The sequence below is a fragment of the Giraffa tippelskirchi genome, chromosome 10 (genome assembly GCF_054371585.1).
Source record: "Giraffa tippelskirchi isolate mGirTip1 chromosome 10, T2T-mGirTip1v1.2.pri, whole genome shotgun sequence".
NCBI classification, from domain to species: Eukaryota; Metazoa; Chordata; class Mammalia; order Artiodactyla; family Giraffidae; genus Giraffa; species Giraffa tippelskirchi.
The window spans coordinates 1,033,128-1,047,648 of NC_137284.1; the positions used below are offsets into that span (position 1 = coordinate 1,033,128).

The 14,521-nt window shown below is 59.9% G+C and overlaps 1 protein-coding gene across 9 annotated transcripts in view; it reads left to right on the plus strand.

The window, feature by feature from the left end:
* Window positions 1-8,153: 8,153 nt before the first annotated feature.
* The window catches only part of BRSK2 (BR serine/threonine kinase 2), a 50,598-nt gene continuing 44,230 nt past the window's right edge, over window positions 8,154-14,521 (plus strand). For 5 of the 9 annotated variants that reach the window (XR_014067497.1, XM_081536581.1, XM_081536586.1 and 2 more), the window contains exon 1: window positions 8,381-8,474. Coding sequence is in view for 8 of the 9 variants with exons in the window: in XM_081536581.1 (XP_081392707.1) it covers window positions 8,381-8,474 (94 nt within the window). In the remaining variant the exon portion in view is untranslated. Of the gene's footprint in view, window positions 8,475-14,521 lie in introns of all 9 variants that reach the window. The other 4 variants (XM_081536587.1, XM_081536589.1, XM_081536583.1 and 1 more) reach the window with 1 other exon arrangement.

Consider the following 14,521-nt stretch of genomic DNA (forward strand, 5'->3'; position numbering starts at 1 on the left):
ACGGCCAGCCAGATGCCCTGGGTGGCTCCCAGGCCCCCTCCTGGGGGAGCTGCTGTGGCCCGAGCCCCACATGCTGCCCTCCTGCCACGGCTGGTCCACTGCCCTCTGCCTCTCATGGAGCTGAGTGACCAAGCCTGCTCGCTCCAGATCGTCCTCCTGAGGGCCTGTGCGTGGGCTGTGGGCGCTGTGAACCCACAGTATCCGCCCTGACCCCATGCAGTGGACGTGGGAAGACCCAGCGACATCCGGGTATCCTTGTCTTCTGCTCTGCACTCAGGTCTTCAGGCAGCTCAAGCTCACCTCCTCCAGGAAGCCTTCTGCCACTCACCTGCCCACAGCCAGGGAACGCTGAAAACGGGCAGAGGACATAGGCTTTCTCTCCCCACCTGGCCCTCAGCTCCTTAGGGTAGATCCCATTTGTGCCAGTCAGCTTTAGCCAAATAAAATTCACATGCAGTAAAACTAACTGTGTTATGTGTATGACTCGAGTTTGACAAAAGCCACAGCTGCATCACCACCGCAGCGGGGCCCTAGAGCACGTCCAGCACTTCCCACGTTTCCCTCTGCTAGCAGCTCCCAGTCCCCCACCCCGCACTGGCGGCTGCACGCTTCTCCAGGTAGCTGCAGTCTTGCCTCCTCCAGAACGTCATAGTGACACCACTCAGAGCCTCCCGAGCCCAGATCCTCTGTGTGACGTGTTTGCCGTTCACCTGAGTCGTGGCAGGCACTCCCCACAGTCCTGTTTGCTGTGGAGCAGGTGTCCACCGTGGGGATGGACCCCGGCTTACCCACCCTACCACTCACTGGAGGACACGTGGGTTGCTTCCAATTTTTGGCCATTATAAATAAAGCTGCTGTGACCTCCTGTATAGCTCAGGGAGACCACTCAGCGCTCTGTGGGCACCTAATGGGAAGGAAATCCAAAAAAGAGGGTTTACACACACACATATATGTGTGGGCTTCCCAAGTGGCTCAGTGGTAAAGAATCTGCCTGCCAATGCAGGAGACTTGGGTTCAATCCCTGGGTTGGGAAGATCCCCTGCAGGAGGAAATGACAACCCACTCCAGTATTCTTGCCCGAGATACCCATGAATAGAGGAGCCTGGCGGGCTACGGTCCAGGGGGTCACAAAGAGTCAGGCATGACTGAGACACTAAACAGCAGCAACGTATGTATATGCATACGTATAACTGATTCACTTTGCTGTATGATAGAAAGTAACGCAACACTGTGAAGCAACTATATGCCAATGAAAATAAAAAAAAAGAAAGCAGTTTCAGATAGTCTGTAACTTGGAGATGCCCCTATTTTCAGTACAACTGTTGTGTGCGATAATCTAAACCATGATGTGTTCAACTAGCAATGCTTCTGGTTCCACACAGATAAAATAAAGCATTATAAATTAAAACAAAAAGCAAAGCTGCTGTGAGCATCGGCGTGCTGGTTCAGGTGGACTGCGTCTTCGCTTACTTGGGAAAATACTATGAGTGGGACTGTTGGGTTGTGTGGCAAGTGTGTGTTGAACTTTATAAGAAATTACCACACTGATTTCCAAAGTGGCCAGACGTCTGCATCCCCGTCAGCAGCACACATGGGCTCCAGCTGCTCGGAATTCTATCCAGTAGGAGGTGAGCCTGGTATGCTGTAGTCCATGGGGTCGCGAAGAGTCGGACACGACTGAGCGACTTCACTTTCCCTTTTCACTTTGATGCATTGGAGAAGGAAATGGCGACCCACTCCAGTGTTCTTGCCTGGAGAATCCCAGGGACGGGGGAGCCTGGTGGGCTGCCGTCTATGGGGTCACAGAGAGTCGGACACGACAGAAGCGACTTAGCAGCAGCAGCAGCAGGAGGCGTTCGCTGTCCACACTGGGAGGTTCAGTCGTCCAAATAGGCCGGTAGTTGTGGTTTTACCTTTCCTGGATCACGTGACCAATCACGTTGGCCATTTTTTCCCATGTGCTTATTTGCCATCTTTTTCTCTTCTTGGTTGAAATGTTTTGCCCAATGTTAAACTTTTATTTTACTTATGGAGGCTGGGCCTTCACTGCTGCGAGGGCTTTTCTCTGGTTGGGGCCAGTGGGGGCTCCTCTGCGTTGGGGTGCGTTCTTACTGCAGTGGTTTCTCTGGTTGCGGAGCACAGGCTCTAGGATTATGGGTGCCAGTAGTTACAGCACAGTGGTTACAGTAGTTGCGGCTTGCTGGCCCTAGGGTGCTCGGGCTTCAGTAGTTGCAACACAGGGGCTTGTTGATTGAGGCTCATGGGCCCTAGAGTGTGCAGGCTTCTGCAGTTGCAGCAGGTGGGCTCAGTAGTTGTGGCACATGGGCTTAGCTGCTCCGTGGCACATGGAATCTTACCAGGCCAGGGACCAAAACACATGTCCCCTCCATTGACAGTTGCCTTCTTATCCACTGTGCCACCAGGGAAGTCCTATTTTGCTCAATTTTTAAATCAAGTTGTCTTCTTATTGAGTTGCAAGTGTTCTTTATGTACTCAAAACACAAATCTGTTATTGGGGATGTGTTTTGCAAATATTTTCTCCCAATTTGTGTCTTTTCATCTTCTTTACAGTGTTTTCTGGGGCACAAATATTTTTAATTTTGATGAGGTCCAATTTATTATTTAAAAAATTGTTTGGTTTGTGCTTTTCATATTATATCTAGAAAAATCTTCGCATAACTCAAGGACAGAAAGATTTTTTTTTCTGTTTTCTTCTAGCAGTTTTGTGTTTGTAATTCTTACATTTATATCTGTACTGTTGCTAGTTAATATGAATAAGCATTAATCTAGCTGATATTTGTATCAGATAGTGAGAGAGCTTTGTGGTTCTTTTTTTAAATTGTATTCATTTCTGTATTTGTTTTTGGCTGCCCTGGCAGCTCGTGGGCCCTAGAGCCTGGGTTCAAGAGTTGTAGCACATGGGCTTAGTTGCCCCAAGACATGTGGGATCTTCCTGGACCAGGGGTTGAACTGGTGTCCCTTGCATTGCAGGGTAGATTCTTAACCACTGGACAACCAGGGAAGCCCCAGGTTTCTTTATTAACATATGATGTTTAATTATTTCAGTACCTTGCTGAAATGAGTATCTTTTCTCTGTTAGATGCCCTCTGCACCTTTGTTGAAAACCTATTGTCATAAATGCAAGGACTGAGTTCTAAACTCTAGGCCCATCCTTTGGTTTATCTGTCTATCTTTAAGCCAATACTGTTCTGTCTTTTCTGCTATAGCTTTATAAGGCTTGGAATCAGGTAATATAAGTCTCTCAACTTCCTTCTTCTTTATCATTGTTTGGAATTTCCTTCGTCCTTTGTATCTCTTATAAATTTTAGAATCATCTTGTCAAAGTCTTTTTAAAAACTGGGTGGTTTTGCTGGAAACTGCATTGAACCTGCAGATCAATATGGGGAAGAATCAGCACCTCAACAATACAGTCTCGGAACCCAAGACCAGGAAACGGAGCAGGACCATGGGGGGGCTTCAGGCACAGACTCCCTCCGGGTCCCACACCTCTTGTATGTAGAAGGGCTTCAGCCTCCTAGGCCTTCCCTGAGTTCCGAAGAGCAAATTTAATCAGAGAAGTGGGAAAATGAGGAAACAAAGGCAAGGAGTCAAGCCAGACAAAATAGTGAGAGTCAAAGTCAAGGTTCCTCCTCGATGGCTACGGGAAATAGTCTGAGCCATGTCCTCGAGTTGATTTGCAGGTGGAAGAAGTTAACTGCAAGCTGACTACCAGCATGGAGACCCCAGACTGGCTGGAACTGGAGAGTTGATTGAGATTCCCGACACTTCACCAGCAACCCATCAGAGAATTGTGCACACCCTGTGACTACCCTCCCCACACTGTCTGTCAAGCCCCTTCCCTGAAAGCTGTGAGGGAGTTTGTGCCTTTTGCGCATGAGCTGAGCTGCCCCTTCTCCTTGGCTGACCTTGCAATAAAATGCAGTTTTCTTCATCACAACCCAGGGTCAGTAGATTGGCTTGGCTGCACGTTGGGTGAGTGGATTCAGGTTTGGCTTGGTAACAAACACGGTATGACTCTGTATGTATTTAGGTCTTTTTAGGTCTCTCAGTGATATTTTATAGTTTTTTGGGTACATGTCTCACACATATTCTGTTAAATTTACCTCTAAATAATTCATGGTTTTTAAAATTCTATTTATAAATTGTATTGTTCTTACACTTTCTTTAAATAATTCGTGTTTTTTTATTCTGTTTATAAATTATATTGTTCTTACAATTTCAACTTCTAATTGTCCACTGTTAGGACACAGAGATAGAATTTTTATATTTTGGCTTTTTATCCTGTGACTTTGCCAAACTCATGTGTTAGTTCTAGGAGTATCACGTAGTTTAATCTACAGACAAAAATGCCATCTGTGGATCATGATTGTTTCAATTTTCCCTTTCCAGTTATATACAAACATTACTTTCCTTGCCTTATTACATTGGCTGTATCCTCCGGTGAAGTAGTGATACGTGCGTGCTGCCTCTTCAGTCGTGTCTGACTCTTCGCGACCCTATGGATCGTAGCCCCCCAGGCTTCTCTGTCGGTGGGATTCTCCAGGCGAGGAGAGTGGGGGGGGTGGCCGTGCCCTCCTCCCGGTGATGCTCCCGACCCGGGGGTGGAGCCTGCGTCTCTCGGGCCCCGCGTTGCCAGGCGGGCTCTGTACCGCTAGCGACATCTGGTGACAGCAGGTGTTTCTGCCTCGTGCCCATCCGGCTCGCACCATCAAGTGTGACGTCACTGGGTTTTTCTAGATCCCCTTTATCAGTTGAAGTGAAAGTCGCTTAGTCGTGTCTGACTCTTTGTGACCCCATGGACGATACAGTCCATGGAATTCTCCAGGCCAGACTACTGGAGTGGGTAGCTTTTCCCTTCTCCAGGGAATCTTCCCAACCCGGGGATCAAACCCAGGTCTCCCACATTATGGGTGGATTCTTTATCCGCTGACCACAAGGGAAGCCCCAGAATACTGGAGTGGTAGCCTATCCCTCCTGCAGTGGATCTTCCCGACCCAGGGGTCAAACGGGGGTCTCCCGTATTGCAGGCGGATTCTTTACCAGCTGAGCGACCAGGGGAGCCCTTGTCGGCTGAAGGAGCTCCTTTTAGTCCCACTTTACTGGTGTGTGTGTATGTGGGTTTTTTTTTTTTCATTTTATTTATTTCAATTAGTTTATTTATCTATTTTTTAACTTTACAATATTGTATTTGTTTTGCCATACATTGACATGAATCCACCGTGGGTGTACATGTTTTCCCCTTCCAGAACCCCCCTCCCACCTCCCTCCCCGTCCCATCCCTCTGGGTCATCCCAGTGCACCAGCCCCGAGCACCCTGTATCATGCATCAAACTGCGTATGTGTTTAAACCATAAATGAGTGTTGAATTTTGCCAAATGCCTTAATTTTTTTACACTTGTTGAAATGATTTTGTGGTTTTCTGTTTCAGACCACTCACATTGTGAACTACATCTGTCAATTCTGAAATGTTATAGTAACTTACATTCTTGGAATTAGCCCTGCTTAGTCATATGTGTTGTCCTTTTGTAAAAAAAAAAAAAAAAAATTATTTATTTTTGGCTGTGCTGGGTCTTCATTGCTGCATATGGGCTTTCCCTAGTTGTGGTACGCGGGCTTTTCACTGCGATGGCTTCTCTTGTTGCGGAGAACAGGCTCTAGAGTGCTCAGGATTCAGTAGTTGCAGCACATGGGCTCAGTAGTCACAGCTTCTGGTCTCGAGAGCACAGACTCAGAAGTTGTGGCACAGGGATTTAGTTGCTGCAAGGCATGTGGGATCTTCTAGGATTAGGGATCAAACCTATGTCTCCTGCATTGGCAGGTGGATTCTTTACCACTGAGCCACCAGGGAAGCCTTGTATTCTTCTTTTAATGTTCTGTTAAGTACTTTTGTCTGGCCTCATGAGGTGTACTGGACTTAAATTTGCTTTTCATGTCATGTCCTCTCTGGATTTGGTACCAGGGTTAAGATGGTCTCACAAAACGAGTTCCCTCCCCCTCTGTGTTCTGAAAGCACTCAGCAGTGACCGTGTTATTGCTCCTTTAAAGGTTTGCTGAGACCCTCCAGTGAGGTCTCCCACCTGGACTTTCTCTGCATCAAGGCCAGTGCTGGGCCAGGCGGATGGCAGACCAGCCATGAGGGGCCATGCACAAAGGTGGTTCTGTGCTGTGTTAAGTTTGAGAGTTTGTGCAACTGATACCAGGAGAAGTGCAGGAGGGAGGCTGCCCCATGGCCCTGGAGTGAGGGCGGAGCTGGCAAGGGTGGTTCAGGTGCTAGAAGTGGACAGGGAGAACATGGAGAGGCAAGCAGAGGGGTCCCCCGTGGAGCCCTGAGAAATGATGATGGGTGTGGGCTGCATGGACACAGAAGACTGAGAGGAGGCCAGAGAGTGAGGACCTCAGGAGCACAGGGTGCGGGGGTGGGGGGGGAGCTTGAAAGCCAGGTGTTTTAGCTTGAGAGCATCCAGATAAGCATGGTTAGCTGGCCAGTGCTGCTGAGGGCACGAGAAGGATGTGTCTGGTAAGTCCTGCAGGCTGGGGAAACCAGGGCACCGCGGCAGGCACGGCTCCAGCAGAGGAAGACAGGGAGGCCACAGGGTAGGTCCCTTCCCTGGCAGATACCCCTCCTCCAGGTGCCTGGGCCTGCCGCCCTCCTCTGTCTGCCGATGGCCCTAGCCCGAATCTTGCCCACCCTGACCTGATGACTCCTGTTGTGCCTTCAGCCCCTGGAGTCTCCCGTCCAAAGTCCCCAACTCTCCGTATATCCAGTTAAACCTGTGCCCACCCGCCAAGCCTGGAGCTGTCTGCAGCAGTCTGTTTTGTGGGGTGAGGCCCTGCACACCTTTGGAGAACCCAGCACCTGCCACCCAAAGACTCAGTCTGCAACCTTTTAAGAAACAAGCAGGAAGCAAGGGGGGACCTGCAAGGGCGGAGGACTGGGGTTTGGAGGGCTGTCTCCTTTTCCTGAGCGGAGAGAGGGGAGAAAAACGCAAGCTGGCTCTCCCAGGGCGGGTGCTGGGATGATCTGCGGGTTCCCTGAGCTGACACGGCCCTCCCCAAAGGCTGGGCCGGAGCAGGGCATTACCCTAACTGGAGTGCGGGCTGGGGCTGGGGCCCCGAAGCCAGTAGAAAACCTGCTGGAGAAACGTGGCCACCCAGGACTTGGCGGCAGATCGGAGCCACAGCAGGGCACCCAGCGGCTCAGAGGGTGTGGGGCCCGCGCCTGCACGGTTGGCGCTCCCTGCTCCCGGCCCTCACCTCTCTTCTCCTCGCCCCCGCTCCGGCCTCTGCGGCCCTGGCTCAGGCAGCACGTGTGTTTTCCGCAAGAAACAGGGGGCCCCCCAGGTCAGGCTTCCCTCTGCAGGGTGGGCCAGCACAAAGGCCTGCTGTGTGGCCTTGGATGAGTTCTTAACTCCGCTGTGCTGGTGGTCACCGTCGTGTACCCGAGAAAACGGAGAGGAGGAGCGCAGTGTCCCGGGCACTGCCTCCGGGCGCGCAAGGTCACGTCTGGGCCACGCAGCGCCGCAGCCCCTGGGAGGGGGTTGCGGAGGGGCTAGTAACGCCTTTCCACCCTGGTGATCGCGCCCAGCAGGAACGGCGCCGGGAGCCGGGGTCGCAGACCGTCCACCCCAGGGCCTGCCGCCTGTCCGGTCCGGGGATGCGCTTTAAAGGCGGGCCGCCGGGCATCCGCAGCTCACCCCCTGGGCGGGGCAGGGGGGTCGGGGGCGGTGGGCGGCGAGCGAGGGGCCAGAGACGCTCAGGCCCCGCCCCCGCCCCAGCCTCGCCCCGGCCCCGCCCGGACGCCGCCCCGGCCTCGCCTCCCGGAGACCAGCTCCCGGGAGCGCCGGCCTCGGCCTGGCGGACGGGGCGGGGGCGGGGCCGGCAGAGGAGGCTGATGATTGGTTGGCGCCGCTGATTGGCTGGCGCGAGAGCCACTCGCGGCCGCCGCTGCGTCGGGCTGCGCTCGTGCGGGCTCGGCTCGGCTCGGCTTGGCTCGGCTCGGCTCGGCTGCGCGGCCGCGGACGGACGGACGGGCGTGCGCGGGGGGCGCGGGGCGCGGGGCGCGGGCCTCGGCGGCGGCGGCGGCGGCGGCGGCGGCGGCGGAAGCCTTGTGCCCCCGCCCGCCCGGTCCTCTCGCAGAGGCGGAGGCAGCGCGCGCCGGCCGTAGCTGAGTGGGCGCAGGCGCGGGGGGCGGTGGCGCGGGGGAGGCGCGGGGTCTTGGAGCGAGCGCGGCCCGCCGGGCGCCGCCGACCCGGCCCAGCCGACGGACGGACGGACTCGCGCGGACGCGGCCCCTCCCTGCCGTCGCCCGCCCGCGCGCCCGCCCGGGGCGCCCACCTCGCCGGCGCCGGGCCCGGGAGCGATGACATCGACGGGGAAGGACGGCGGCGGGGCGCAGCACGCGCAGTATGTGGGGCCCTACCGGCTGGAGAAGACGCTGGGCAAGGGGCAGACAGGTGCGTGCGCGCCGGCCGGGCCCGGGAGGCCGGCCCGCGGCGGGGCCGGAGGGCCGGGGGCGCCGATGGGCGCCGGGGGAGCCAGGGGACCGCGAGGGCCGGGGGCGCGCAGGCCCGCCGCCCCGGCGCGCCGCGCGGGGGCCGGGGAAGGAGGCCGCCCCGAGCGGGGCGCCGCAGGCCGGGCCCGCGGCTCCGGCCCGGAGCCGCGAACAATAGGAGGCCGGGCGCTCAGGCCCGCCGCGGGGCCCCGCAGGCCGCGCGGTTGCAGTCGGCCGGGCGCGGCCCAAGGACACGCGGCGCGAGCGGCGGCGCCCCGGCCCGGCCAGCGCCCCTCGGCCCGGCTGCAGGTGCGCGGGCCCGGCCGCATTGTGAGCCCGAGCGGCCCGGCCCATTGTGCCGCGGGAGGAGGGGGCCGGGCGGGCGCCCATCTGCCGTCTGCCGCGGCCGCGCTAATCGGCATGCTGCCCGAGCAGCTGCGTCCCGGGCCGCGCTCCGCCGGCCGCGACCCCAACTCCGGCGGCCGGCGCGCGGGGAGGCCACCGCGCACGTCCTGCGGGGACCGGCCGCTCCGGCCAGGCCGGGCCCTCCCTCGTGGTGGGAGTGGGAGAGCGCCCGGGCCACTCACGGGGCTGGACAGCGCCTCTCACTCCTCTCAGCCTCGGCTGCGACACTGCGCTCCCCCGGGGGCGGGAGAGGGAGGCCGCTGACGGCCCGAGCGCAGATCCCGGCCCCGGATCCCACACAGGCAGTGGAGCAGACCCCCGGCCCGGGGGAGGAGGGGGCTCACCGGCTGCTCCTGGCCTGCGGTCTTTCTGGCAGTTGGGTTAGACCCAGCCGGCGGCCAGTGCCCCATCTGCTTTGTGAGAGACTGCGCTCAGCCATTTTCTTCTTGCCCCTGGATGGGCCTCTCTCGCGGCCCAGAGGTCCGATTGGCACTGCCTCCTTCACCTGTCTCCCTGGAAGTTGCTTGGACCTCGGAGGAGGGGGCGGCAGGCTCGGGGTCCAGGAGGGAGCCGCTCCAGCCAGGGACACTGCCAGCTCTCCCCAAGCCCCCCAGGGTGGCCCAGAGGCAGAGCCTGGAGGTGGGAGGAAAGTGGGCCAAGCTCCGGCTGGGTGGGGGTGGGGGTGGGGGCTATGATGTAACTGAGGCCCGACGAGGGTGCCGGGGTGGGGGGTGGGGGCGCTCTCCCTCTCCTCCTGGGTGGACAGCCCTCACTTGTGCCAACTGCCAAGGCACCTGGGGCCCCGGGCTCTAGTGCAGCGGCACTGGAAGTGGGGGCGGCGGGCCTGGGTTCAAGGAGGAGGTGGCAGACAGCCTGTGTTCAACGGAGTTCAAAATACACATGTTTCCTGGGAGAAGCAACTGTCGGTGAAATCCTCGATGGGGGAGGGGCGTGGGGCAGCAGAATGCAGGAGGCAGTGAAATAATCTAATTATCGTACCAATAAAATGTTATTATAAGGAAACATCGGCCTGTAAGCGATGGCAGCAGTGAATGATACGGCAGCGTGTCTCTGTGGGTAGGGCTGGTCTCCGTACACTTCATTGAGTTATTCTGTCGTACAGTTAATTGCAGGAGGTTTCCACTGTAATTAACAGTAATGAGCACAAAAGGATGTGTGTGGTGTGTGAACAACAGGCCCTGCGATGTTTAGAAGCAGCTCCTCAGGCCCCTGTCTCGGAGTGGGATCCACTTTCTGGTTGAGGCCCCTCTGGGGGTTTGTCTGTCCCCTGCTCCTTCTGGCCTCACTGAGCGCTCCGAGCTGCCCCCCAAGACCCTGATGGCTGGAGCGCCGGCTTCCTGTTGGCCTGTCTCTCTGCCCCTTCTGCGGCAGGGTCTTTAGAGTTTGGTGGACATGAGGCCTCGTGGCCTGCGTCCACCAGGCCTGGTCACTTGGCCTGCAGGCTGCTCTTTGGCAGCAAATGCCCAGAAAGCTGTGACTTCCCAGGCCTGTCCCTTCACTCCTGAGATAACTGCCTGACCTTATCTGGGGGCCAGGCTTCCTGCCAGGAGCCCTTGGGGAACAGTGTGCTACGGGGGGTCGTGAGCCCTGAGCTGTGCGGCCCCCCAGGCCCCCTCGTCATGGGCACCTCCGATCTCCCCACGCATGGCCCGTCCTCTGCTGAGGTTCTGTAAAGGGGACCTAGGGGTAGATGTCAGTGGTGGTGGGCCGCATGTGGTGGCTGATCCAGCCACCTTGGCCCCGTGTCCCGGCGGTGGGGTGGGGGGGGGTCCTGTTGGGAGGCGGGCCTGCCGCTCTCCCTTGAGACACTGCCTTTGGGGAATCAGATGTGGGGTGGGGAACGCTACAGGCGTGGAGGGCAGGTGTGGACAGAGCCACCTCCTCCGTCTGTCTGGACGTCCCTCTGGTGGCTGGCAGGGTCCAGTTCGCACTTCTGTTGGATCTCTGTAGCCACGAGTGGTTCTGTTTTGCTCGGTTGGCGTTGGGCTCGGGGAGGGGGGTCCGTCCCTCCTGCAGTGTTGGGCCTCCCCTTCAGGGCTGGCGGGGTGGTCAGGATGCCGTCTCCACACAGCTGTCCTTACGGCCTGGCGAGCTCCCCACCCCGGCTTCACCGCAGTTTCTGGTCGGTCGGGGCACAGGGCCTTCCAGGCCCGCTGGGGCAGATGTCGCTTTGCAGGGTGGAGTCCACTCCGTTGTCCAGGAGAGGCTTCTTCAGCTGGGGGGGTGGGGAGACACCCCCAGAGGGTCCAGCAGGGACTGAGGAGGCCAGGAGGGGCCGTGCTGTCTTCGCTTCCCCAGCCCCATCAGGAAGCAAGCAGCACACCCCACCCCTCCAGGCTCAGCACACCCGGGGCAGGGGGCTCGGCGCCCGTCGGCCAGGAGGACCCCGGGGAGGACAGTGAGCATGGCGGATGCCGGGGTCCACGGGAGGAGGTGGAGTCTGCCCTTGGAAACCCCTCGTCCAGCGGGGAGGAGATGGGGGCCAAGACGGGGCTCTCGGGCGAGGGGTCCATTCAGCTAAAGAGGGGTGTTAGGGGCCGCTCTGCTGCCCCTGGGCAGGCTCACAGGGTGCTGGGTGCGATGGTGGGGACAGCCCCTCCAGGCTCTTGAGGGACTCCTGGGAGAATTAACGTGGGTGCTGGTGGCAGGCAGGCTGGAGAGGCCTCCTGGGATGGGATGGGATGGGGCAGGTGAGCGAGGGAGACTCAGGTGAGCTGGGAAGAGAGACAGGTGTGAGCTGGAGGGAAACAGGTGAGCTGGGAAGAGGCAGGTGTGAGCAGGAGAGACAGGTGAGCTGGAGGGAGGGTTTGCAGAGCCTGGGGTGACCCCTGGCTCAGAGCAGGACGGCGGTGGGGGCAGGCAGAGGTGGAGATGGGCAGGGCAGTGTGCAGGACTGTGTCTGTTTCAGGAGGCTGAGCAGAGGGAGGCAGCTGTGCAGCCAGCCAGTGGCCACAACCCATCGGCCCCCGGGGCTGGTCAGGGAGGGGCTGGCCCAGGAACCAGCCTGGGGCGCCATGGGGGGGCTGAGGCCTGGAGGGTGGGCAGAGCAGGCGGAGCGGAGTGGGCCTCCACTGGCCGCACGCGGACCACCTGTCCTGTCGGATGGTCAGTGTGGCCACGTCGCCCTCTGCCTCCCGCTCTGTGCCTCAGGCCAGACCCAGTCTCTCTGACCTGCTTTATGAGCAGGGAGCGGGCTCAGAACCCAAACTTGGTTCAGGACAGTGGCTCCCAGGGGCGGTGGGAAAGCCCACGATGCTCACGGCATCCTGGTTAAACGCTAGCACCCTGTCCTAGAGGAGCTGTGGGCAGAGCTGGGGGGTGGTGGGGAGCCCACACCTATGTCCCTGCCTCCCTGGAGGGGTTGGAAAGGCTTGGTGCCCCACCAGTGATGCTGGGACAGACGCCGCTCAGCTGTCCTCCCAAGGCACAGACCCTCCCCCGGGAAGCCCCTTGCCTAGGCTCGGAGCTGGCCCTGGGTGGGCTGTGCTTGTCCACAGAGGACAACTCTGCATGGGGTCCCCGGGGTGATGGGGGGTTTCCCCCCAAAGGATGGGCCTTTTCCCGAAGGGATGGGAGGGTCCTGGGTGGACCAAGCCCTAGGACCCCGGTCCCAGAGTGTCCCCAGCCCACCCTGGTTCCCTGTGGCTCTGAACACGTCTGGGTCTTCGTGCACTCGCCCCGCCCCCTTTCCTCATCACTGGCTGTGGTGCCAGGCTCTGCAGAGACAGGGTGGGAGGCAGAGGGCTCAGCCCAGGCCGGGGGGCAGAGGCCTGACCTGCTCTGGCAGAGCTGGGTGCTGCCCGGTGCTGCTCTGGCTGGGGCTCATCTGCACTGTGGGGTTTCTGGGGGGCACGGAGACCAGCGGCCCCCAGAGCAGTGCAGGGGGCCCGCCTCTGCTCACGTATGCCAGGCATTGTCTCTGGAGCCGTCTCTCCAGGAGTGGCTTGTGGACAGGGCCAGGCCTGGCTCTTCTGGAAGCAGCCAGGCCATCGCTGGCCACAGCCCTGAGGCAGATCCTCACTCGGGGCTCCGGGGGGATCCCCCACTGGACAGGCAGCCGTCTGACTGTGTTCCGGGCAGAGGAGCGGAGGGTCTCAGACTCCGGGGACTCCAGGTCCCCCCAGCCCTGGATTGCTGGATGGTGGCCAGGGCCTATCTGAGCCTCGCTGGTGACCAGCAGGCTTGGCTGTGCGTGTTGGGGGCACGTGTGCTCCCCACCCTGGTCCGTCCCAGCCAACCTCGACCGCTGTAGGTGGGGTGGTGAGGGCTCGGCCACGAGATGCCGGGTCCCCTGCTGGCCCACCCACACCTTTCTCTGGCTACTTCTTCCCCTGGTTTTCACTGCAAGCACTTGTGTGTGGGGAGATCTCTGGGCCTGCAGGTGTCGGGGGTGGGAGAGTCTGGCGTCTTGAGAGGCCAGACAGCAGCCCCGGCTGCATCTTTTCTGCCTGCCCGTGCGCCCTGCTCGCTGCCAGCACCTTCCGTGTGCCCAGAGAGGACAGGTCCTCCGGGGTCAGAGCCCGCACAAGGACGGCTTATGTGGGCCGTGCTGCCGTGTCCGTGGGCCCAGGGAGGGTCTGTGGCTGCCACACATGAGGAGTGTCCATGGGACCATGTGGTCACCTCGTGCTCCGATTTGGAGAGCACCTTCGAGGCCAGTGGGCACCAGAGGGTCAGGCAGTGCCCACAGAGGTCGAGGCCAGTGGGCACCAGAGGATCGGGCAGTGCCCGCAGAGGAGGCTGCCCTCCGGCCGCCCTCTCACAGCGTCCCTTCCTGCCCAGTCCACCCGCACCGTCTGGCTGCTCAGAGCGGGACCCCTTGGGGCCTGCCTGTGGCTCCCAGGGTGCCACTGTGGGCCTGGCCTTCCCCGCCGTGCAGCCAGGCCCCCAGGCCCTCGTGGGCGCCTATTCCTCGGGGGGCGGTCCCGTGTCCATAGTCTGGAGGCTCAGCCCGGGGATGATCCCTGGCTCTGGCGCTTGGGGGGCTTTGAGCCGCAGGCACCCCCCACAGCCTCTGTGAGGCCCCAATGGCCGGTTGCAGCGCCAGACGCACGCGTGCTGTGCTTGGCGTCTAGTGGGCCAGCAGCTGTCAGGGCCCATCGAGGGTCTCGGGGGAGGGGACGGGCCCCCGGTGTTGCCCTGGACTCCGTGAGAAGTCCTCGGACACGCAGTGGGCTGGCGCCTCCGGACAAGCCCTGCAGGGAAGTCCTCCCTGGTGCCAGGCCCGGCCAGCGCCCCCGTCCCCCGCGGGCCGGCCGAGCTGGCCAGGCCAGCCCACGCTGGGTGGTGAGCCTGGGGTGGGCCTCTGTGAGCCCAGCACCCAGGTCCTGGTTGGGGTCGTCTGAGCTGCCCACGGCCTGCCCGAGGCATCGCCCCGGGCAGGGCTGCCGGCCCCCGAGCGGGGCTGCTGGGCCAGCTGCCTCTGCCTCGGGACAAGGTGGAGGCTGGGCTGGGGCTGAGGCCGCGGGGACAAAGCGGGGATTGTCCGGGCCAGGCCCTGAGAGGCGGCGGCCTTGTTCTGCAGCCTCTGAGGGGCCAGTGTTCCAGAGCCAGGCAGCTGGGAGCCCCCCATGGGCCTAGGAA